This window comes from Rhinoderma darwinii, chromosome 1 (genome assembly GCF_050947455.1).
Source record: "Rhinoderma darwinii isolate aRhiDar2 chromosome 1, aRhiDar2.hap1, whole genome shotgun sequence".
Classification (NCBI taxonomy): Eukaryota; Metazoa; Chordata; class Amphibia; order Anura; family Rhinodermatidae; genus Rhinoderma; species Rhinoderma darwinii.
Genome location: NC_134687.1, coordinates 123,244,310 through 123,270,730, shown reverse-complemented (window position 1 = coordinate 123,270,730; position 26,421 = coordinate 123,244,310). Strand labels below are relative to the sequence as shown.

Here is a 26,421-nt window from a genome sequence, read left to right as displayed (position 1 = left end):
AAAGAAGTGCAGGACAGGAAGTGGAGGCGTTTTTCATTGACTCCATTGAAAAACTGCTCCAAAAACGGCCGTAAAAAACGCGAGGAGTTAAAAAAACGTCTGAAAATCAGGAGCTGTTTTTGCCTGAAAACAGCTCCGTATTTTCAGACGTTTCTGGTCACTGCGTGTGAACATACCCTAAGGCTGGATTCACACGAGCATGATCGGTCCGTAAAGGACGGAATGTATTTCGGCCGCAAGTACCGGACCGAACACACTGCAGGGAGCTATAGTGTATGACACTAGGAGTCCCTGCCTCTCCGTAGAACTACTGTCCCGTACTGAAAACATGTTTACAGACTTAGGCTGGGTTCACACAGAGTTTTTTTACGCGGAAACCGCGTCGCAAAAATCGCCAAAAACACCTCCCATTGATTTCAATGGGAGGCGGAGGCAGTTTTCTCCCACGAGCGGTAAAACCGGCTCACGGGAGAAAGAAGGGACATGCCCTATCTTCGTGCGATTACGCCTCTGACCTCCCATTGACATCAATGGGAGGCAGAGAAAGCGTACTTTGCGGCGTTTTATGCCCGCGGCACTCAGTGGCGGCGGGTGAAAAACGCAGCAAAAATCGGCGTACAGGCACTTCCAAACTGAACTTTGAGGCACATTTTGTAGTCAAAAACATTTCTGCCTTTTGGTTCATGGGCTGTATATGGTGTTACAGCTACGCCCTATGGGCTTGAGCTGCAATACCAGACACAGCCACTTGGATCTTTTGCTGTATGAATGAACAGGATCCTGTACACATCGGTCCATGCGCAGTGTTTTTTTGGTTTGCTTGAGTAAACTAGCACATATCAATAAAAGGCATGGCCGCAGTTCTTCTTTTAGGGAATAAATAAGAAATAATGGGCATTTTTATGTCCTGCAGAACCTCTCAAGTCTGATTTTATAAACAAACCGTTTGTGTTTAGATATGCTATTTGTGAATACATTACTTGTAATTGTATGGCGAATACATGCAGCGTTCTTAGTGACACACCCTGCTTTCACATTTCTTTACAGTTCTCTGCAGGTAATGCGGTCAGTACTTCTTACCCAAATACTAAACTTGCATACAATTCTTTTAGTAACCTTTCATTGTCCACTGACAAGTTGTCAGCTTTTCATTTTTGGTAAACTAGAGACTAAAACATTTAGCGTAATTTTCCAGGCCTTATGCAGTATTTTTCCCTAGCTACTGTATAACTATTATCAAAAGGGTCCTTATGTTTGTTACTTAAAGGAGTAATGCCATCTTAGACATTTATGGCATATCCACAGGATATGCCATAAATGTCTGAGATGCGGGTCCCACCACTAGGAATCACACCGATCTCCCGAACGGGGGTCCCGTGACTGGCCGCGGCATCCATGTGGAAGATCAGTGCGGAGTTGGCTGGGAATCCTGGAAAAAGTCTAGCTTGCTGTGCTCCTCTGTTTCCGTAACTCCCATTCACTTATATAGGAGTTACAGAGTAAGCGTAGCACAGTGGTCTCGACTGTTTCTGGACTTCCTAGTCACCTCAGCGCTGATTCTTTGCCTGAGTGTGGTGGCCAGCAGGGGGACCCTACGTTTGGGAGATAGGTGCGAGTCCCAGAGGTAAGAACCTACATCTATCAGAGTTTATGGCATATTCTGTGGATATGCCATAAATGTCTAAGATGGGAATACACCTTCAAGTGACTAACCTAAGGCTCTTTGTTTCTCTTTTAATAATAGGTATACAGCAGCTAGGGCATCCTGTGGATATGCCATAAATCTCTAAGATGGGAATACCCCTTTAAGGTTAAAGTGTTGGTAGGGAAAGAAGGAACCAGTTTGGAAACAATCAAAAAGATGTGAATCTAACTGGACGTTTGGGGATGGGTGTGTGGTGGAACATATCAGTATAGCTCTCTAGTGACCAGTTAGAAAGCAGTGGGATATTTCATTTTTCTATTTACATAGTTGTGCTTTTCTGATGTCAGAACGTACAAATTATACATATTTTTTTTAATACTCTAAAGTATCTATTGACCTGTATTTTATGTGACATCCTGGCACAATAGCTTTAGGGTGTTGCCGGTGTGGCTCCTTTTTTGTGTCCGTAATCAGAACTTATTGATGCATGCCATAGTCTTGAAATCCATAGGATCCATTATGTGCAGTTGGATTTAATCACATGTTTATTGAGGCTATGAATTACGGAAGGCTGTTTTATTTATTTCTCCCCCTTTTTTTTGCTGGTATTAGGTTATTCAAGCTAGAGGAAAATCTTCATTCACAGTTGTTTTCCTGCCAGATGAAGAAGGAAGTTTTGAAAGCTCTTTATTTATAAACACTTCTTCACATGGTGTTCTGTCCTATCAGGTAAGGAGGATTTATGGAGGGAGTAGGTATCAAAATGCTTTATTGCTACTCAGTGGCCCAAACGTGTTCAGAAGGCTTCACTATTCAATAATTAAATGGGAAACTACAGTGTGTTAATGTCTCATTTTAAAGGAACACTAAGCCTCGAAATAAATAATACAAGTAAACAGGAGATAATCTTGCTTACACTGTCAATCTGCAGACTATTCTGCATGTTCCAGAATCACAGTATTGTAGAAATCCTGCAGGGAACTCGGGTTAATCTGCTGATCAGTTCCCTTATTGGCTGGTGAACTGAAGGGGCGTGGCTTATCGTGCTTCCAACTACATATAGAGGGAGGTTCTTGCTGCAGCCAGTTGTCTTACTACCAGACACAGGATTGTGAGGAGGAGGAAGAGGGGGGAAATGGTTGATCTGCTGAATCACATATATAAGAATTCTTTATATATTTCTCAGTATTAATTGCAATATGAGGCAAAATAAAAAGGAAAGGAGGGGATTAGGAGAGACATTACTGGGATATAATTTTTTTTTTCATATATATTGTGCTTTTTTTTATATTTAGTGTTCCTTTTAGTGTGTGATGTACACAGTGAATAAGCTGGAAATGAATCTTCCACATGAGTACATTAGGTATTACCTACCAAGTATGCATTATATGATACCTTCATCAAAACTGTACAGAAATATATCGTCCACCTTATTTTACTTCAAGGGGCAATCTTGTTTCAACAAATAATTATTTTTCATGTAATGAAAAGTTATAAATTTTTCTGTTTGTACTAATTAATTTATGGTTTTTAAGATCTCTGCTTACTAGGAGTCTTCACAGTTTATTCTGGGAGATAAAAATCTGTGATGTGATGATCACACAGGTGCACCATCACTGTTTAGTCCCATGGAATAAAAATCCCCATGGGCAGTTTTTTTTATTTCCAGGGAGGAAACAATGAAAGTTCCTCTTGAATCACAGCGGGCAGAGATCTTGATAACCGTGAGTAAAACAGAAACTTTTTAAATTCTACAAAGAATTAACATTTATTTGCTGAAACTCCAATACCCCTTTAATTATCTTTTAAAACAGTTGGTTATATGAAAACATTTTATAATGAGGACCAGGTTAGCATTTGACTAAATTATAGTCATTTTAAATTTCTAGCCCTGGATAGGGCAGTAATAACACAAAATGTCTATAAACAATGTTAAAGTGTACCTATACTTTCAAAAAAACTTTTGACATGTCACATGTCAGAAGTTTTGGTTGGTGAGGGTCTGAGCACGGAGACTCCCACAAATCTCTAAAACGAACTAGCAGAAACGCTCAGATGAGCCCTGTGCTGCTTAGTTTCTTCTCCGCTTTCCTCAAAGTCTACGTGTCCGTGTACAAGGAAAGCCGAGCAGAAACTAAGTGGCACAGCGCTGACCTGAGCGCTCTTGCTGCTTCGTTTTATCAAAAGTTTATTGAAAGTATAGGTACACTTTCTAGAGTGCACGGCTGTGATTATCAGGTTGGCCGGGGGCGGGGTGTCACCCGCAAGCTGCCCGCAAATCGCGGGCCATGCACATGGCTGCGGCCATTATTTGCTATGAGCCTGGACTGCAGAACACGGCCATAATAAGACTTGCCCGTTCTTTCTGCGGTCCGGGTCCCTGGGCCATGCACAGACCGTGGAAACCACGGTCGTGTGCATGGCCCCATAGGAATGAATGGGGCCACAATTCTTCCGTGGATTTTCAGGGGAATTGCGGCCGCAAAAGCACGTTCGTGTGCATGGGGCCTTAGGAAATACGGTCTTATTATTGTTAGTGTGCAGGAAGCATCCCTTTACAGTAAAGATTATCTATTTTAGGTGTTTGGTCTGGGGACTTTTCCTGCTGCTTCTAAGAATTCCAAGAACTCCTTCCAGAAAAAGGATGTGGTGTTTCCTCGGATTACAAATATCCATCTCTCGCAATCACAGGTATGCCACGTTGTCTATATCAGGACTTTTGTAAATGGATTTCAAAACTAGATGAAGCCATAGCTTTGTCAAATTATTCATCAATGTCTCACGCTTGTCCTTACTGACAAAACACATAAACTGAATCAACCTCTGAATTAGGACTGATAGCTATGTAATAGCTGGGTAAGTTTATATTAAATGGGTAATTGTAGATGTCCTACCACCTGCACAAAAATCCTTCTTAAAATGTATACTTTTTAGAAGTAAATTTATTTTTTTTATAGTAAATTGGTGCGAAATATGTAACCCACATGGAATCTTGTGTAGTAGTTCAAAAGCTGCATCACAACTGACCAATAATTTTTAGTATTTTGCGTTAATTGACTAGTGCCGCTTTTCTGTAAAATATTATAGGTTTTTAACAGCCACCCTTTTATTTATTTAGGGAAAAACGTAAATGCACTGTAGAATGGGTATACTTCGTTTTCCTTGTAAAAATACAAATGAATCCAGCAGCATCATAGCCATTGACCTATTAACCTATTGTTGCGGCATACTAGTCACATATGGAGACGTTAAAAAAAATAAAATCACTGTCAGATAAGGACAAGTATCTAATAAGAGTATAACTGCCAATACATGATATCTGCCATTTACATTAAAGGGTTATTCCCAAGTTGATAAATGTAGCTATTAAGCTCCCCCATGTAAAAATAAGAAGTTTTCTAATTACCTGTCTGTCGCCCAGCGATGTCGTTTTCCTGCGATTCTTGATTGAATTCCAGGTCGGTCCCTCTTTGTATCTTGCGCGTTGTCTAGGTTCCCGGCCACCGCTATTTACCTTTAGCGGTGGCCGCGCATGCGTAATGACATCTTATCCTTCCCGAGGAGAGGATGTCATTTATCTTGTGAACGCGCATCTCGGCGCATGCGCCGTAGATGCAGGGCGAGACACCAGGAGAGACACCAGTCGCACGGTATGTATATATATGTGTGTTTTGGGTATGTGTCTTTGTCTGTTTTTGTTTTTATATATGTGTGTGTGTGTGTGTGTGTTTATGTGTGTTTGTGTATATATGGGTGTGTTTGTGTATATGTGTGTGTATATATGGGTGTATATGTTTGTGTGTGTGTTTTTGTATATGTGTGTGTGTGTGTATATATGGGTGTATATGTTTGTGTGTAGATGTTTGTGTGTGTGTGTGTGTGTGTGTTTTTGTATATGTGTGTGTGTGTGTGTGTGTGTGTGTGTGTGTGTGTGTGTGTGTGTGTGTGTGTTTTTGTATATGTGTGTTTGTGTATATATGGGTCTGTTTGTGTATATGTGTGTGTTTGGGTATGTGTGTGTTTTTGTTTGTATATGTGTGTGTATATGTGTTAGTTCGTGTATATGTGTGTGTTTGTGTATATCTTGTGTGTGTGTGTATATGTGTGTGTTTGGGTATGTGTGTTTTTGTTTGTATGTGTTTGTGTATATGTGTTAGTTCGTGTATGTGTGTGTGTTTGTGTATATCTTGTTTGTGTATAACTGTGTGTGTGTGTATGTGTGTTTGTGTATATGTGTGTTTGTGTATATGTGTGTTTGTGTATATGTGTGTGTTCGTTTGTGTATATGTGTGTGTTTGGGTATGTGTGTTTTTGTTTGTATATGTGTGAGTTCGTGTATATGTGTGTGTGTTTGTTTGTGTGTGTGTGTGTGTATATCTTGTTGTGTTTGTGTATATGTGTGTGTTTGTGTATATGTTTGTGTGTGCGTGTATATATGTGTGTAGGCGAGTAGAAGTATTGGTATTGTTCACATTGATAACTGTTTTTTTATGTTGTTGCAGATTTTGATGTACCGATTGGACTACATCTTCGATTCGTTGGACTACTACTGCGTAGATCTACGTTTTTTCAAATTTTAATAAAATGGTTAACGAGGGTTTTGTTGGGTATTTCTTATTTCAATAAAAAAAGAATGGTCTTTGTTTTTTTTTTTAACTTTATTAGTGCCTAGATAATGGCAGTTGGCTGATTGACAGCGTCCATTATTAAGGCGGTACTTAGTGTTAGCCGGTGCAGAGGCTAGCACTAACCACCCATTATTACCCCGGTATCCACCACCACCAGGGGTGCCGGGAAGAGCTTGGTACGATCCAGTACCCGACCATCTGTTGTGATGGTCGGGTACTGGGGCGGCCGTAGGCTGGTATTATGAGGCTGGGAAGGGCCAAAACAGTGGACCTTCCCACCCTTGTAATGCTAGGCTGCTGCTGCTGTGTTGTATCGGGCTGGTTATAAAAATGGGGGGGACCCCCACGTCGTTTTTTTTGGTTTGAATTTAACAAATTTAACAATAGACAGGTCCCCCACATTTTTAATAACCAGCCATATACAAGGCCGCAGCAGTCTGGCATTACATGGGTGGGAGGGGCCACTGGTTTTGTCCATTCCCAGGCTAATAACACTGTGTTGTATGTGGCTGGTTATGATAATTTGGGTGGAACCCCATGCCTTTTTAAAAATAAATAAATAAATAATTAAAAAAAATGACGTGGGGTCCCCCCCCACTTTTATAACCAGCCAGATACAACACAGCAGCAGCAGCCTAGCATTACAAGGGTGGGAAGGTCCACTGTTTTTGGCCCTTCCCAGCCTCATAATACCAGCCTGCGGCCGCCCCTGGATCGTACCTGGCTCTTCCCGACACCCCTGGTGGTGGTGGGTACCGGGGTAATAATGGTGGTTAATGTTGGCCTCTGCACCGGCTAACACTAAGCCTCGCCTTAGTAATGGATGTTGTCACTCAGACAGCGGCCATTACTAAAGTGGTAGTAATAAAATTTGAAAAGAAAAGATATAGATAAAATATTTTATTGAAATAAAGCACCCCCCAACACAACCCTCATTAACCATTTTATTGTAGAAAAAAAAAACTTCATCTAAGTAGTCCTCGAAACAGACGTAGTCCAAAAACCAAACCTATAAAAAAAAAATGAAATAAAACACGTCGTAGGCTTAGGTTCAGTTTAATGTGTGATACTGACTGTTATACAATGTATAGAAGCCTGTCGCGAAGTTGACTTAGATACAGGGCGCCAGCAGACAGTATTATACATGGCCATACAGACATATATACAAACAAACATACATGCAAACATACATACATACATATATACATATATATATATATATATATATATATATATATATACACAAGCATGCACATATATACATACATGCAAACATACATACATACACACACATATTTACATACATACATGCAAACTATCATACATACATACACACATGAAAACATACAAACATGCAAAGATACATACATACATACAAGCATGCACAAATATACATGCAAACATAAATACATGCAAACTTAATTACATACATGCACATATATATATAAACATACATGCAAAAATAAATATACATATATACATACATACATGCACATATATATATATATATATATATATATATATATACATACATACATGCCAACATACATACATGCCAACATACATCCATGCACATATATACATACATGCAAACATACATGCACATATATACATACATGCACATATACACATACATACATGACAACATACATACATACACATACATACATAAATAAACTCACCTAAGACGTTCCCACGAAGATTTGAACGGTCCTGTCACTTTTCTTTTTACTGCACCCATTCACAATAACAGAGCGGTGGGCGCAGATGACGTAATCACGTGAGTGTGATATGATTACGTCATCTGTGCCACAACGAATTGTTACTATGAATGCGAGTGGCGCCAAGTAGAAGGAAGATGGCAAGTGACGGGACCGTTCAGGGCGCCGTTAGAACGTCTTAGGTGAGTTTATTTTTTTAATATATTTTTTGTTGTTCGCCCGGGTGCTGATGCAGCACCGGTGCGGCGTCTACAAATATTACATGTAGTGACAGGGTGGGGGGGAGGGAAGACGTTGGTTGCCGAAACGTGAGTGGAGTGGAGTGTAGTGTAGATGACATTCACGGTAAGTTCGTCTGAGGCGGGCTTACCATGCCCGCTTGAGACGAACATTCTCCCGATGTTGCTAGAACTACAGTATCTAGCAACGTCGGGAGCGCGCACACTGCAGAGCAGAGCGGCTTGATTGACATCGAGCCGCTCACGCCCCTTTTTTGAAAAGATAACCAGCACTTGCTGAGTTATCAAGTGTAAAAAAAAGGTACTTAGGAAATTAATTTGTAAAAAATGTAAACAACAAATGTTTTAAAAATTATTTCCTTCTTAGAATGTCTAAAAAAAAAATTTACTCAACTTGGGAATAACCCTTTAAGGCCCCATGCACACAACCGTATTTTTTATCCATCCGTAAATACTGTCCGTAAATACGGATCCGTAGTGATTTATAGTCATCCGTAAATCATCTGCTTTTACGGTAGGGCTTCCGTAAATACGGTACGTATTGCAGCCGTATCATTTATTCGGCACGGACACCCATCCGTAAATATACGGAAAGGTGTCCATAGTCCATAGAATTGAATGGTCTGTAATTACACATGAAAAATACGGTTGTGTGCATAGGGCCTAAAGGTTAAGGGACTGTTTATACTGATCCACTCAAAGGGCAGAATCTTGTCTGCCAAAGATGAAGAATTTTTGGATCTTGTATACAAGAGACAAAATCATTGGATCTTGTCCAGTCAGTCTGGGTTATTTTGAGGTTTCCGTTTCAAAAGCAAGAACTGTGCCACTCTCTTCTTTTGCTGTAAAAAATGACAGAAACCCCGTCAGAGAGCCTTTCGCTTGAAAATGTATGATATTCCAATGATCTATTCCCAATAAATGTTATACTTTTTTGACTCCTGAAACAGGAATCTTTTAGAAAATACTTTAGTGTGTAACACACCCAAAAACATACAAATAGGGAATTTAGAGTGTGAGCCCCAATGGGGACAGTAAAAGAGGACCTCTGTACAGCGCTGCGTAATATGTTGGCGCTATATATGTAACTGGAATAAATAACCTCTGTCTGGAGAGATTTTCAGAATTTTCTATTGGGGCATGAAACTGTCCTCCTGGGTGAACCCTTATACTGGCATTTATTCATTCATCGTTTCACGGAGCTATGTGGCATAATTGTGTGTTCTGTGTCCGTGTATGAGTTCCTTCCGTTTTATTACTGTCCCAATAAATGATGTGTGTTTTTTCTGCAGGCAGAAGCTATAAACTCCAGTGTGTGGCAGGTTCGTCTGAAGTGTAGCATTCCTTTCAAACAGCGCCAGCAGTGCAGGGTATGTGACACCTGCCTTCTGGATGACTGTCTTCTATATTCAGTCGAATACTAGTTTTCTAACATGTTCCCTTTCTTCTCATGATTTGCAGAGCTGCTTCCTGTCCGGGCACTCTCTGCTGCTGCAGGTCTATTTTGCTGTCAGGCTGGAAGGCGGCCAACATGACCTGGAGACCCTGGGGAAATACATACTGGAGAATATTTTTATGATCTTTGTAACAACTGAGCGAAATGAAGACATTGGTAAGGCAGAGGAAATCCATATATTAATAAAAGTTTTCCTGCGAGCAGAATAAAAGCAAGCATGGTTATTTCACAATTGCTCACTTGTAACCTGTTATTTTTTTTTATTTTTTTGTACAGAAAATTCAATGATTATGTACGTATTGAATTCTGGCAATGGACTGGTCCATATGCAGGTAATTGCATGTTCATGTTTGTATGCGTAATTTCTTGCTCGACATCCTTGATTACATGACCGTCTCATTCGGGTGTGCTGTTGTTTTAGAGTCGAACCGCAGCAGGCAGTAATATGGATACTTATATGTATCGACATTACTTCTGGCTGAAACCGGCCTAATCGATACTTTATTGAGTTTATACCCGGTAAAACATTTAATACAACTTTTTATGTTCATTGAATGTTTTACCATGTATAAACGTAATAAAATATTCTTGAATTGTATTTAGTGTGAGCCTTTTTGTAGGTGTTGTGGTTTCTATGACTTAGCCACACTTTGCTTCTGGATTTTGAAAGAGAGCCAACGTTTCTTAGGTTTTGTTCTTTAGGCTTTGTTCACATCTGCGTCGGGGTTCAGTTCGTGGGTTCCTTCAGACCTTTCCGTCAGGGGAACCCACGAATGGAGACCATAGCGTTCCGTTTGTATTACCATTGATTTCAATGGTAACACTTACATTGCTAATGGTTTCCGTTGATAACTCCGCAGTTACGTTTTTCATAGTTCCTTTGTCACTGTCAGAATTTATTATTCCTTGTAACACAGTGAGCATTCGGGTAGTCTATGTGCGCTTTAGATCCTCTGAGAATTAACGTAATGTATAGAATATTTACAGTACTTGCTTTTTTCTTTTCAGGATATTCACCATTTTCTTGGTGACAATTTATTTGTTCGTTTTGACCCTGTAATGCTTTTAAGCTCTTCCATAAATTTCACAAAGGCAGCAACCATTGTTTGCTCAGGTAAGCCACCTACATTTTTGATGTGATTAATAACTTTCTTCCTGACAGCTCTTACAAGAAGGAGGCAGGGGAGAGCAGTTGGAAGCAGCATCTCAGAGGAATACACTGGGCTCGCAGCACTCACACATAGCAAAGAAAGGCAGTGTGAGTCAGTGAAGTTTAATAACTCTGCTGCTAATCATTGTAGGGACACAACTACTATATCACTGCACTCCTGGTCTCTTAGATAGGACAGAAACGATCTCTTCAGCTGCAATATATAGATGAGGGGACATATAGAAAAACAAGGAGGGTGGGGGAGGAGGGATTTCATAGATTCTGGGGTAATCCTGTATTTAACAGAAAGTCCTCCACACAGGAGAGACTGACTTCCGGTTTACACATAAAAGCAAGCTCTGGTCTGGTGGTCAGACTGAGTTCACATGACACAACTACTCATAATGAAAGGGTTTAACCCCTCAATCACTGCCAATTCGCCTTTTTACAGTGGTCATTAAGGGTACTTGTGCCACAGTGCCACTTTTTCACGGTGCTGTGTCATAAGCCCAGCACGGGTGTCCCATGCCAGTTAGAGCAGGAGCTCGGCTTAGATTAAACCGCCTGACACCCACTCTAATGGCTGAAATCTGAGTTACCTCCAATCCAGACCGTTTAGGTCAAAAGTAACCGGGCATCTAAGTGGGTTCAGAGATAGGTGCTCCCTCTGTCACCCAATCTACGCCCCCACTATGCGATCGTGGGGGTGCCGATGGTTTCCATAACAGCTGGGGGCCAATTAAAGTCCCCTAGGATTACAAACAGTGTATGCCTATTAGGCCCTGCCAGAAGCAGGGATTATAGAATGTCTGTAATTTTTACACTGACCGGCATAATACACTTCTATACAGAAGTATTGCAGTGTATTAGAAAGGCAATCAGCATAGTGAAGTCTCATAGTGGGACTTATAAAATAAAATAAAATAAAGTTATTAATGCAAAATCCCAAGTAAAAAAAATGGAAGAGCCCTTTATTTCCCCTCTGGTAGATGAGAACAGGGAGATTTAACAGCTCCCTGCTCTATTTATTTATTTATTCCGATGCAGCGCCGTAAAAAGGCTATTGTATCGGAATAAAACCCGTTAGTGGCTGCCGTAAAAACACAGGGTTAAAAGCTACATATAAGTTTGGGATCCCCGTAATCCTAACAACCTGCAGAATAAAGCTATTATGTTATTGATTATCAACACGGTAACCAATGTAATTTTAAAGGGGTTGGCCAAGAAAAAAATTATTTTCTAAAAAGTGTCCCCCAGTGTTGGTTTGCCCTTCCTTTTAACCCCTTAGTGACCACTAATACGCCTTTTTACGTCGGTCACTAATGGGCTTTAGGCTAGGCTGACGCCTTTTCACGTCAGCCTAGTCTAAGTCCTGCACGGGTCTCCCGTACAGGCAGGAGCCGGGACTCTGCTATCTGATGACAGCTGAGCTCCTGCTCCAACGCCCGCGATCGAAGTTTACTTCGATCGCGGCCGTTTAACCCGTTAAATGCCGCCGTCAATAGAGACCGCGGCATTTAACTTTGTTTACAGAGGGAGTGAGCTCCCTCTGTCACCCATCGGCGGCCCGCGAATTAAATCGCGGGTCTCCGATGGGGTGTCATGGCAGCCGGGGGCTTGATAAAAGCCCCCAGGTCTGCCCTGGACATATTCCTGTTAGGACGCGCCGGAGGCACGTCCTAACAGATTGCCTGTCAGATTTACACTGACAGGCAATAATGCTCTGGTATACGAAGTATACCAGAGCATTATAGCAGCGATCGGAATATCGCACAGTAAAGTCCCCTAGTGGGACTAATAAAATAAGTCATCAAAGTGAAATAAAGATTATTAATAAACAGTACAGTAAAAAAATAAAGCCATTTTTTTCCATAAAAAGTGGTTTTATTTAGTAAAAGTGTAAAAAAAAAAAAAAAAGTACACATATGTGGTATCGCCGCGACCGTAATGACTCCATTAATAAAGTTAATATGTAATTTAAACCGCAAAGTGAACACCGTAAAAAAGACCACAAAAAACCATGGCGAAATTGCAATTTTTTTCCATTGCCCCCCAAAAAAGTCATAATAAAAATGAATCAATAAGTCCCATGTACCCCAAAACAGTACCATTCAAAACTACGTCTTGTCCCGCAGAAAACAAGCCCAAAAAATCACTACATTGATGGAAAAATAAAAAAATTACGGCTCTTAGAAAGCGACGATGCAAAAACAAACAATTTTAGTTCAAAAGTGTTTTTATTGTGCAAAAGTCGTAAAACATAAAAAAAACCTCCACATATGTGGTATCGCCGTAATCGTACCGACCCATAGAATAAAGGTAACATGTTATTTACGCCGCATAGTGAACGACGTCAATTTAAAAACGCATAGAACAATGGCGGAATTTCAGTTTTTTTCTATAATCCCCCCCAAAAAGGTTAATAAAAGTTAATATAAAAATTATATGTACCCAAAAATGGTGCTATTAAAAAGCACAACTAATTCCGCAAAAAACAAGTCCTCATACAGCTATGTAGACGAAAAAATAAAAACGTTATAGCTCTTTGAATGCGACTATAGAAAAACGAATAAAATAGCTTGGTCATTAGGGCCTAAAATGGGCTGGTCACTAAGGGGTTAATCCCATTCTAACCAGTTTCAGTTTCAATTATCGCTGCTCTTTCTGTTTGTTTACATCCCTTTCTTCTGGTCCTGGCTGTTTCCTGTCTTGTAACCCATCATACCCATGATCCCTTGCTGCATCTGAGGAGACATATTACATCACCCCCTGCCCTGCTTCCTCAACAATTCCTCCACTATTTGCATACTACCACGCCCCTCTATGTTCACAGGGTCATTCCCTGCTCTAATTGCAGTCACCCAGCTCCCTCTTTGCACTGTCACTAACACCCACTAATAATCATAATTCTCTTCTGTGTCTCCATCTATCCCTGCCCTAATTACAGTCACCCAGCTCACTTCCTGCACACTGTCACAAACACACACTAATAATCACACAGGGGTGATGGGGGTCATGTACAGGGGGGGTGGGGGGTCATGTACAGGGGGGATGGGGGGTCATGTACATGGGGGATGGGGGGTCATGTACATGGGTGATGGGGGGGTCATGTACATGGGTGATGGGGGGTCATGTACATGGGTGATAGAACTCCATCATCCCTGTATATAACCCCCATCATCCCTGTGTATAACCTGATCGTCCCTGTATATTACCTCATCATCCCTGTATTTATATAAACCCCATCATCCCTGTATCTATGTAACCCCCCCCGTAATCACGGTCTATATGTAAACCCTGTAATCACGGTGTATACAATCGGGGCGAGCGGCGCGTGGGCATTTAGGCATAACATGAAAGTGAATGGGGCGGTATTATGGCAGAAGTCAAGCAGAATCTGAAAGGAAGAGCGGGTGTGGACAACGAGATCGGAGCAGGAGTGGGCCTGCAGTAGGAGAGACCACGTTTCATGTCTTGTCTCAGCCAGCACTTCCAGCTGAGCAGAGGCACGGCACGTCATCAACTACTTTAAGGCCTCATTTACACGAACGTGACATACGTCCGTGCGACGTGCGTGCTTTTCACGCGGGTCGCACGGACCTATACAAGTCTATGGGGGCATGCAGACAGTCCGTGAGTTTTGCTCAGCGTGAGTGCGCTGAAAAAAAACTCACGACATGTTCTACATTTCTGCGTTTTTCGTGCATCACGCACCCATTAAAGTCAATGGGTGTGTGAAAACCACGAAGGTCGCACGGAAGCACTTCCGTGCGAACTGCGTGATTCGCGCAAGAGCTGTCAAACTCTGAATGTAAACAGAAAAGCACAACGTGCTTTTCTGTTTACAAACATCCAAACGGAGTGTCATTAGAGATGAGCGAACCGAACTTCACCGGGTTCGGCCGAACTCGTTTTGACCGAACCCGGCAAAAAATGTTGCGGTACGCGAAGTCAGGAGATAGTCACTGTCCAGGGTGCTGAAAGAGTTAAACTGGTTCAGCACCCTGGACAGTGACTTCCGATCACAATATACATGAACGTGTAAAAAAAAAAAAGAAGTTCTGACTTACCGATAACTCCCGGCTTCTTCCTCCAGTCTGACCTCCCGGGATGACAATTCAGTCCAAGTGACAGCTGCAGCCAATCACAGGCCAAGCACAGGCTGCAGCCAATCACAGGCTGCAGCGGTCACATGGACTGCCGCGTCATCCAGGGAGGTGGGGCCGGATGTCAAGAGAGGGACGCGTCACCAAGGCAACGGCCGGGAGACAGGACTGGAGGAAGCAGGAAGTTCTTGGTAAGTATGAACGTCCTTTTTTTTAATTCACAGGTTGCTGTATATTGTGATCGGAATTCACTGTCGAGGGTGCTGAAAGAGTTATTGCCGATCAGTTAACTCTTTCAGCACCCTGGACAGTGACTGACGTCGACTAGCCTCATCTCTATGATGGCGGCTGCGCGAAAATCACGCAGCCGCGCATCATAGACTGATGACACACGGAGCTGTCAAGTGCCTTTTGCGTGCGCAAAACGCACACGCTCGTGTAAATGAGGCCTAACTGTCAGTGGGATGAGAGGCGGAGCTCTGAAGAGCTCATGAAACATCCGTCCAGGCCAACTGCCTGTAAACGTAGTTGATGACGAGCCGTGCCTCTTCTCAGCCGGAAGTGCTGGCTGAGCAAAGACTCAGAACGTCACAGGAATTGAAAAAATGACTGTAGGTGCGGTCCCGTGACCACAATGAAGAAATAAGTAACGGTGCCAGAAAAAAACTTTATATTAGAAAATTAATTGTGATTGCTTAAAAAAAATCAATAAATTGTATTCCTGGACAACCCCTTTAAGACGCAAAAAAAATTGCGTAATTGCTGTTTCCCCCACCCCCCAAAAAAGGAAAAATTTAATAAAAGTCGTTCAATAAGTTGTATGTACTCCATCAAATAATGCTATTAGAAAATAGAAAAAAAACAAAACAAGCCCTCATCGGCTATGTCTATGGAGAAAATGGAAAAATAAAGCTATGGCTCTTGCAATACAACAATGAAAAAAATGGAAAGAGACGTTTGGTCATTAAGACCCAAAATGGGTTGGTCGCTAAAGCCCCATGCACACGTCCGTGCCCATGATTGCGGGCACGGCTGGCCGTGGACAGTTGCCCGCATTTGCGGGCAGTGCTCTCATATGAAGTATGGGATCACGGTCCATAAAAAGCAAAAAATAAGACATGTCCTATCTTTTGCGGAGCGTTTCTATGGCACGGACACCTTGCCGTAAATATTCGGGAAGCTGTCCTCCGGCAATAGAAGTGAATGGATCCGTAATTACGGTCCGTAATTATGGACAAATTCTACGGTCCGGGGCATTGGGGCCTAAAGGGTTAAAATTGATGGATGCAACTGAACTGTGATGCAACAAATTACACTTCTTGAATATTGCTGGTGAGTTAACACTGTTAACCAAAACAAGATTTTGCTGGAGTGCTACTTTAATGTTTAAAGTTTTTACTTTTATAAAGGCGTTCCATACTACTAGTAATATAGCTATTTGGTAAATATTCTGCCATTTGTGGGTGATGTGCTAGCCATGATACAGCCAACTAACATTAATACCCATGCATTTCATAGTACTTTTTTTTTTTTTATTATTATTATTATTTAGCATCGTATGTCAATTTTTGATGTTTTGCCACAGCTTTGCGAGAGTCCGAGTGTGACTCCTCTGATGGAAAACGACGCCGCATCTTCGAAGGTGCTCCTCCCCCATCCGTGTGTGTTTCCCACAACATAACTGAGGGGTACGTTTAAACCACATCAACTATTTGGTGAATGAGTCATATAAGTGCGATACTATTTCAAGGCTCTAAGATTCACTTCATAGTTTTTAGTTTTCAATATAGCAGTTATTTTCATGTCATGAAATATCATAAAACCAAACATCGTATGAAGCTTTATAATGGAATGTTTTTATAGTGAATAAATTTTTAATAACTTCCATTATCATTACAATATAGAATCAATATGGCTTAAACGGAACGTTTGTTACATTTTGTTCTGTATGGCTTTCATTAGTGGTTGTTATACATTTATTTGGTTGTAGAATATTGTTATTCAACTCCATTGTGTAGACCAACCAGATCTCTTGCCTTATTACTCATGTTTTTAGTATACTGTACAATGCCTATTGGTATGAAGATCTAAAATGTTTACTATTTTCTTCATGTTTAATATTTTCTACAGGTATTTGAATTTTGACACTTCAAAAATTTCATTTTACATTCAACAACTTCAGGATCCTTCTGGGTTGTGGTTGATGTGGCTGGAAAACAACCTGAACTTTCCTGTATTTCTCACTGATGTGTTTGTGCCAGAACAAGTCCGGGGGCTCTTAAAGGTATGTTGGTTAAGACAGTAGTTAACTTGCGTTGTAATGCTTTTAACTTGGGAGTCACAAACATATCGGCTCGAGGAGAATAACATCTATTCTTTTTATGGGGATGTGGAGTTCTTCATATTTTTGGGAATACGTTTTTCTGCATACTCAGCTGAGCATCCTCTAGAACAGGGGTCCCAAACTCGGCCGGGTAAATGGGCCGCACATAGAAAAAATTTGACATTGACGGGCCGCGTTCCCTTCAAATTTAATAAAATACAAAATTGTTGTTAATCAATTCGTTATTTGAACTACTAAAACAATACTACATTACTATAATACTACTACATTACTATACTACCTTACTATAATAATACTACCTTACTATAATAATAATAATAATACTACTACATTACTATAACAATACTACATTACTATAATACTACTACATTACTATACTACCTTACTATAATAATACTACCTTACTATAATAATAATAATAATACTACTACATTACTATAACAATACTACATTACTATAATACTACTACATTACTATACTACCTTACTGTAATAATAATAATACTACTACATTACTATAACAATACTACATTACTATAATACTACTACATTACTATACTACCTTACTATAATAATACTACCTTACTGTAATAATAATAATAATACTACTACATTACTATACTACCTTACTATAATACTACCTTACTATAATAATACTACTACATTACTATAACAATACTACATTACTATAATACTACTACATTACTATACTACCTTACTATAATAATAATAATACTACTACATTACTATAACAATACTACATTACTATAATACTACTACATTACTATACTACCTTACTATAATAATACTACCTTACTGTAATAATAATAATAATACTACTACATTACTATACTACCTTACTATAATACTACCTTACTATAATAATACTACTACATTACTATAATACTACTACATTACTATACTACCTTACTATAATAATAATAATACTACTACATTACTATAACAATACTACATTACTATAATACTACTACATTACTATACTACCTTACTATAATAATACTACCTTACTGTAATAATAATAATAATAATAATACTACATTACTATAATACTACATTACTATAACTATACTACCTTACTATAATAATACTACCTTACTATAATAATACTACTACATTACTATAACAATACTACATTACTATAATACTACTACATTACTATACTACCTTACTATACTAATACTACCTTACTATAATACTACTTCATTGCTATAATACTACTTCATTACTATAACAATACTACATTACTATAATACTACATTACTATAATACTACATTACAATAACAATACTACATTACTATAATACTACTTCATTACTGTAATAATACTACTACATTACTATAATACTACTACATTGCTATAATACTACTACATTACTATACTACCTTACTATAATAATACTACTTCATTACTATAATACTACTTCATTACTATAACAATACTACCTTACTACAACAATACTACATTACTATAATACTACATTACTATAATACTACTACATTACTATACTACCTTACTATACTAATACTACCTTACTATAATAATACTACCTTACTATAATAATACTACTTCATTACTATAATACTACTTCATTACTATAACAATACTACATTACTATAATACTACATTACTATAATACTACATTACTATAATAATACTACCTTACTATAATAATACTACTTCATTACTATAACAATACTACATTACAATAACAATACTACATTACTATAATACTACTTCATTACTATAATAATACTACTACATTACTATAACAATACTACATTGCTATAATACTACTACATTACTATACTACATTACTATAATAATACTACTTCATTACTATAATACTACTTCATAACTATAACAATACTACCTTACTACAACAATACTACATTACTATAATACTACATTACTATAATACTACATTACAATAACAATACTACATTACTATAATACTACTTCATTACAATAATAATACTACATTACTATAATAATACTACATTGCTATAATACTACTACATTACTATACTACCTTACTATAATAATAGTACTTCATTACTATAATACTACTTCATTACTATAATACTACTTCATTACTATAACAATACTACCTTACTACAACAATACTACATTACTATAATACTACATTACTATAACAATACTACATTACTAGAATACTACATTACAATAACAATTCTACATTACTATAACAATACTACATTACTATAATACTACTTCATTACTATAACAATACTACCTTACTACAACAATACTACATTACATTACTATAACAATACTACATTACTATAACAATACTACATTACTGTAACAATACTACATTACTATAACAGCGCTAGGTTTAAACTTACTGGAAATTTGCGAGTTTACTCCACGTGCTTATTTTAACACTCCAGTTTCCAGTTTAAGTGCCGCTAAATGCAGTCTGGCTTCTCAGTTGGCAGCATTTTGCAGACACACGAATGTCAAGATTGGGCAGCCCCTTTTTAGACCGTGCCACAGTGCCCTCTGTAGATACTACCACCCCCCCTAGATAAAGCCAAAGTGCCCTCTGTAGATACTACCACCCCCCCTAGATAAAGCCAAAGTGCCCTCTGTAGATAATGCCACAGTGCCCTCTGTAGATACTGCCACCCCCTAGACAATGCCCGAGTGCCCTCTGTAGACAATGCCCGAGTGCCCTCTGTAGACAATGCCCGAGTCGCCTCTGTAGACAATGCCCGAGTGCCCTCTGTGGACAATGCCCGAGTGCCCTCTGTGGACAATGCCCGAGTGCCCTCTGTAGACAATGCCCCAGTGCCCTCTGTAGACAATGCCCCAGTGCCCTCTGTAGACAATGCCCCAGTGCCCTCTGTAGACAATGCCCCAGTGCCCTCTGTAGACAATGCCCCAGTGCCCTCTGTAGACAATGCCCCAGTGCCCTCTGTAGACAATGCCCCAGTGCCCTCTGTAGACAATGCCCCAGTGCCCTCTGTAGACAATGCCCCAGTGCCCTCTGTAGACAATGCCCCAGTGCCCTCTGTAGACAATGCCCCAGTGCCCTCTGTAGACAATGCCCCAGTGCCCTCTGTAGACAATGCCCCAGTGCCCTCTGTAGACAATGCCCCAGTGCCCTCTGTAGACAATGCCCCAGTGCCCTCTGTAGACAATGCCCCAGTGCCCTCTGTAGACAATGCCCCAGTGCCCTCTGTAGACAATGCCCCAGTGCCCTCTGTAGACAATGCCCCAGTGCCCTCTGTAGACAATGCCCCAGTGCCCTCTGTAGACAATGCCCCAGTGCCCTCTGTAGACAATGCCCCAGTGCCCTCTGTAGACAATGCCCCAGTGCCCTCTGTAGACAATGCCCCAGTGCCCTCTGTAGACAATGCCCCAGTGCCCTCTGTAGACAATGCCCCAGTGCCCTCTGTAGACAATGCCCCAGTGCCCTCTGTAGACAATGCCCCAGTGCCCTCTGTAGACAATGCCCCAGTGCCCTCTGTAGACAATGCCCCAGTGCCCTCTGTAGACAATGCCCCAGTGCCCTCTGTAGACAATGCCCCAGTGCCCTCTGTAGACAATGCCCCAGTGCCCTCTGTAGACAATGCCCCAGTGCCCTCTGTAGACAATGCCCCAGTGCCCTCTGTAGACAATGCCCCAGTGCCCTCTGTAGACAATGCCCCAGTGCCCTCTGTAGACAATGCCCCAGTGCCCTCTGTAGACAATGCCCCAGTGCCCTCTGTAGACAATGCCCCAGTGCCCTCTGTAGACAATGCCCCAGTGCCCTCTGTAGACAATGCCCCAGTGCCCTCTGTAGACAATGCCCCAGTGCCCTCTGTAGACAATGCCCCAGTGCCCTCTGTAGACAATGCCCCAGTGCCCTCTGTAGACAATGCCCCAGTGCCCTCTGTAGACAATGCCCCAGTGCCCTCTGTAGACAATGCCCCAGTGCCCTCTGTAGACAGTTTACAAAAATTGGAAAAGACCCTAGTAGTTGGCGGGCAAAAAACTTAAATATATAGAAAAATCGTTTTTTTCCCCAACTACTTACTAACTAATAGAATAGGATAGTACAATAAATGAAATACCTTTACTAAATTAGGGGCAGACAAACATGAAAATGTAAAACTACAATGTGTACTGGCACATGCAATTTAGAACATGAGAGATATAACCCAATGCAAAGTTGACACGAAGTATAACTGCTAGCTATAGTTAATTATATGAAGAATCAGCTCCCGCTAATATTGCACTAAAAGACTTGTATAGCCCCCCCTATACTAGTCTTTTAGTGCAATATTAACTGGAGCTGATTCTTCATATAATTAACTATAGCTAGCAGTTATACTTCGTGTCAACTTTGCATTGGGTTATATCTCTCATGTTCTAAATTGCATGTGCCAGTACACATTGGCCGTATTGATGACTACATTGCTTTCAAGGAAAAACTAAACTTGATACAGCTGAAAAGTAAAGTATAGTAATATCACAAGAGAGGACAACTAAGGTAGTAAATTGAAACAGGCGATTTTACGTAGAAAAGATCTTTTAACAATTTAACTCCATTTTACCACTAGAGGTCACTGCAGCAGTATTATTTTATAGATACAATGGGTGTGAAAAAAAATCTTTTCATTTCTGGAGCAGAGGTCTCAAACATGCGGCCCCTGAAGCGGTCATCTGCGGCCTGCTGAAAGCGGGAGAGCAGGCCAAAGGAGGAGCACCGCACCCCCCCCCCCCCCCTGTAGATAGTGCTACATCCCCCTCTCTATAGATAGCTTCATTGCTAAGCTAATAGAGGCATACCCCAAGAGACTTGCATCTGTAATTGCTACAAAAGATGACTACATTGACTTTCAGGGGGTGAATACTTGTGCATATTAAAGTTCTCTGTTATTTTGTCTTAAAGGCTATGTACACCTTTGACATCGTTTTGTTGTGGGTTTTTTTTTTTTATATATAAAATTGGGCATCCGTGTGTTTGGTGCAACTTCCTGATAACATTTTATAAAAAAATGTTTTTACTTTGAGATGCAGCTGCTTTGTGTTCTGTGTACAGAGCAGCTGTATCGTACGCTAAGACCTCAATCAGTCACAGCGGGTTCAGTGTTAGCGGGGGACACGCAGGATCCACCTGTTATCCATCACATCTAAGTTATGAACTTAGATGTGATCGTTAACAGCTTGACTGACATGAAGGACCTGCTGTCACTGAATCTGTCAGTCCCGCGGACCTCACGGATACAGGATTCAGTGCAAGATACAGCTGCTCTGTATATAGGATACAAAGCAGCTATATCTCAAAAAGTAAAAAAAAAAATGAAATAAAATTATTTATGAAGTTGCACCAAACACACTGATACACAATAAAAAATAAATATATATATGTGCATTTGTATATTTATATATAGCACACAAGAAAACGGCGACAGCGAACACTAATGCCACCTAAGCTACTAAATATAAATAAATATGCATTACTGCTGAATCTACTTACAATAGGGAGGTTCTCAGCGCACATTTTGATCAAATTGTGTGAGCCCACACAGAATGGGAGGAGTGCAAGATCAAAAATGGAGTGGGAGGAGTGCAAGATCAAAAATGGAGTGGGAGGAGTGCAAGATCAAAAATGGAATGGGAGGAGTGCAAGATCAAAAATGGAGTGGGAGGAGTGCAAGATCAAAAATGGAGTGGGAGGAGTGCAAGATCAAAAATGGAGGCAGTCACTAACCCCACGTATATGAATCACATAAACACAACAATTTGAACAGCACATTCCAACAAAATGAAACAAAACTTGTATACAGGTGCAAGAACACCTGTGACTGCAAATTTATACAGCACACAAGAAAACAGCGACCGCACTCTTTGAACACTAATGCCACCTAAGCCACTAAATAATATAAATATATGTCAATGGTGTACAAAGCATTTAATTATTGTTTGTCACAGAAATATTTTGCACCTTCAAAGTAGTAAGCATGTTGTAAAAATCGAATGGTACAAATCCCCCAAAAATCTAATTTAATTTAAGATTGTAATGCATCGCAGGCATTGCCAATTAGGATACCTTCTTCCTTCTTTAAAACTATATATCAATACTTTACTTCCTTTGTGTGGGCCAATAAACATCCTAGACTCCAGAGGAGAATTCTAGTTCTTGCCAAGCGTCGTGGTGGGGTTGGGCTGCCTGATGTGGAACAATACTATCACACAATTAATTTGGCTAGAATAGTGGATTGGTGTAGACATGATTCCTTCAAAGCCTGGATAGCTGTGGAGCAGGGTTTTACAGATCTTCCATTGAAATGTTTACCTTGGATAGCTGCGGTTCATTGGAGGTCTCTGACTAATCATCCCACTATGTACCCAATGTTACAGGTATTTAGAGCCTTGCAGAAGAGGGAAGGGATATCATCATCATACTCACCTCTAACACCGGTCTTGGGCAATCCGGAGTTTGGCCCAGGCCTGACTGATCAGACATTTAGGATTTGGTTACAGGCTGGACATTTCAGAGTTAGTCATTTCTATAGAGATAACACTTGGTTACGCGGAGGGGAGCTTTCAATGCCTGAGGGTCTTCCAGTGGCAGACTTTACAACTGACTCATTACCTATCTTGCCTTCCTGTGCCCACTACCTATAATCGCATACTAACTCCTTTTGAAGCATTGTGTTCTCAAAAGGGACATGTGAAACTAACATTATCCAATATTTATTGCTTGTTACTCACTCCTGCTGAGGACTTTACACCTCCATATGTTGCGAAATGGGAAAGAGATCTCCAGATTTCGCTAACGGGAGAGCAGAAGGAAAAGATCATAATCCTTTCACATAAAGCGTATATTAGTAATGCTTATCAAGAAACGAACTATAAAATACTATCTCGGTGGTACAGAGTCCTGCATGTTCTGCATAAAATGTTCCCTGATATTTCTACCCTTTGTTGGAGATGCGGCAGGGAAGATGGAACTCTTCTACATATATTTTGGAGTTGTGATAGACTTCAAACTTTTTGGTCAGAGGTTCAGGATATCATATTTGAGATCACTGGGTTCGCATTGGGGGATGATCCGGCATGGATCCCTTTACATCATCATAACATATCTATAGAGAGATATAGGAAATTGTTACTGAGAAATCTGTTGAATGCAGCCAAGGCCTGTATTCCGGCCTGTTGGAGATCCTCTGAGCCTCCATCTATTCGACAATGGCTTGAGTGGGTTCAAGAAATTAGGAAAATGGAGGAGCTACTTCATTCCTCACCTGAGCGTGCAGTTCAGTTTCAGAAAACCTGGTTTTACTGGTTCTCCTTTTGCAAATCTGACAGATGTCAGAGGTCTCTGGGTGCGTCTGCTGGAGGTGGATCTGAGGATGCTTAGGTTCCTACTGTATTGGTGCGCTGTGGGGGAGGGGGAAAGTGTTTCCCTTCTCCCCTTTTATTTCTTTCTTTTAACATTTTATTCTTATTATTTCTTCACTATGTGCCTTTATTTTCTAGACCGATCGTTTATTTACGGTTGGTGGGGGTCTGGGTCATGGGAATGTATGTCAATAGATATGTGTTCATATTTATCTCTTCTAATATTCAATGTGAGGTTGGGGTATTCATAGGAGATGGCTTTATTTGAATAACTGCTTTTTATTGTTGAAATAATTCTTGATGTGATTTGTCATAAGAGGAATATTCTGTACCCATGTTCCCCCTTCTTTCTTTTGTATACCTAATTTTTCTTTGTTGAAAAAAAAAAATGTGAAATATAAAAAAAAAAAAAGATTTGAATGCATTAAAACAGGAAAAACACCTGGGGGAAGGGGGAGATGAATACTTTCACAAAGCATTGCACATAAACACTTTAATTCTAAACATGCTCAGGGAAGAGACCGTTCTAGGTTTAGAGACAGACTTGACCTAGAGCTGCAGTGGCTCGAGTATCTGCCATCCTAGCTTGGCAACTAGGAATTTGCATTCTGTTTGCAGGTATAGAGGTATGTGTGTAGAAAAAAAAAACCTCCCTCTTGTAGTTCAATGGAGCCAATGAGTTACAGGCCTGGCACGTCTTGACTTGGAAACAGTTTAGTAAGAATGCCTCTACAACATCCTGGATTGCTGACTTTTTGTTCATTTTCTCTTTGTTATTGCACAGATTAACTTCACTCACTTGCTGCCAGTTCCTCCAGGATGCTGGGACACTTTTACATTGAAAATTCATACCAAAGAATCTCCCTTGAATTTTCTGACAAACCTATTGATAAGCACCTCTTTAGGTGTTACATTTGAGATTCCTATGCTGGTGCATAGGGTTATATCTAAGGTGAGTTGTTTTTTTTATCCTTCTTTTGCATACATAATTGATATTCACTAAATGGAAGCTATTGTGTCAACTAATTCAGAAGAGTTGGGGTTCTCCGTACAAACCTTTGGGTTATATCGATGTATAGTTGCTAGAAAGTCCCAGATAGCTCAGTTCATTGACTGCTACGGTGGAGAGAGATGCTCCTGCTGGTAGCATTCTACTTTTACATGCACGCAAGCTCCATGGTACCAAGAAGTGAGGTCATAATAAGTGGTACAGCGGCTGACAGAGGCCAAAAACCCAGTGTTTCGGAAAATGTGGTTTCCTTTATCATGGAATGATCTCTAGTAGTCTGCAGTTCTCTTTTATATCCTTCCTAGAGCAGCAGTTATCAAACGGCCTTGTAGCTTATTTCTAAGGGGCCGTTCACATATGTCCATTGCTCCTGTCCGTTTCCCTCCGGCGTGTTGCAGAGGGAAACTGATGCTAGAACGGATCCCATAGCTTTATATGGGATCTGTCCTAGCACAGGCGACATCAGTTGTGCCTCCGTACGGCCCTGGACCTGTGCAGGAGCCGGATCCAAAAACGTTCCCTTCAGCGGTTTTGGGTCCGGCTCCTAGGGAGGTCCGGCGCCGTATCCTATCTATTTAACTGTGGCCGGATGAACGCCGGGTGCTGCCGCATCCGCCTTCTGCAAGCACCCGACGGGAATGTGGCTGGGGGTATGTCCCGCTGAGTTGAACCAAATTCTGAAGCAGGGAACCATCAGCTCCCTGCTTCAGAGTTCAGAGCGGAGGAGCAGAGCGTGCTCCTGCACT

At 40.5% G+C, this 26,421-nt stretch overlaps 1 protein-coding gene and 1 long non-coding RNA gene across 2 annotated transcripts in view; one reads left to right on the top strand and one right to left on the bottom strand.

The window, feature by feature from the left end:
• The window catches only part of TMEM131L (transmembrane 131 like), a 156,357-nt gene that overhangs the window by 87,798 nt on the left and 42,138 nt on the right, over positions 1 to 26,421 (top strand). The window contains exons 6-14 of the mRNA XM_075860335.1: positions 2,258 to 2,374; positions 4,226 to 4,336; positions 9,526 to 9,603; positions 9,695 to 9,845; positions 9,966 to 10,021; positions 10,698 to 10,803; positions 16,531 to 16,633; positions 17,076 to 17,229; positions 25,451 to 25,618. Coding sequence (XP_075716450.1) covers positions 2,258 to 2,374; positions 4,226 to 4,336; positions 9,526 to 9,603; positions 9,695 to 9,845; positions 9,966 to 10,021; positions 10,698 to 10,803; positions 16,531 to 16,633; positions 17,076 to 17,229; positions 25,451 to 25,618 — 1,044 coding nt within the window. The remainder of the gene's footprint in view (positions 1 to 2,257; positions 2,375 to 4,225; positions 4,337 to 9,525; positions 9,604 to 9,694; positions 9,846 to 9,965; positions 10,022 to 10,697; positions 10,804 to 16,530; positions 16,634 to 17,075; positions 17,230 to 25,450; positions 25,619 to 26,421) is intronic.
• Positions 17,332 to 25,839, bottom strand: LOC142753979 (uncharacterized). The gene is made up of 2 exons (XR_012883017.1): positions 25,723 to 25,839; positions 17,332 to 17,468 (listed from the first exon to the last, which is right to left on the bottom strand). It is a non-coding gene; the product is annotated as an uncharacterized LOC142753979 (long non-coding RNA).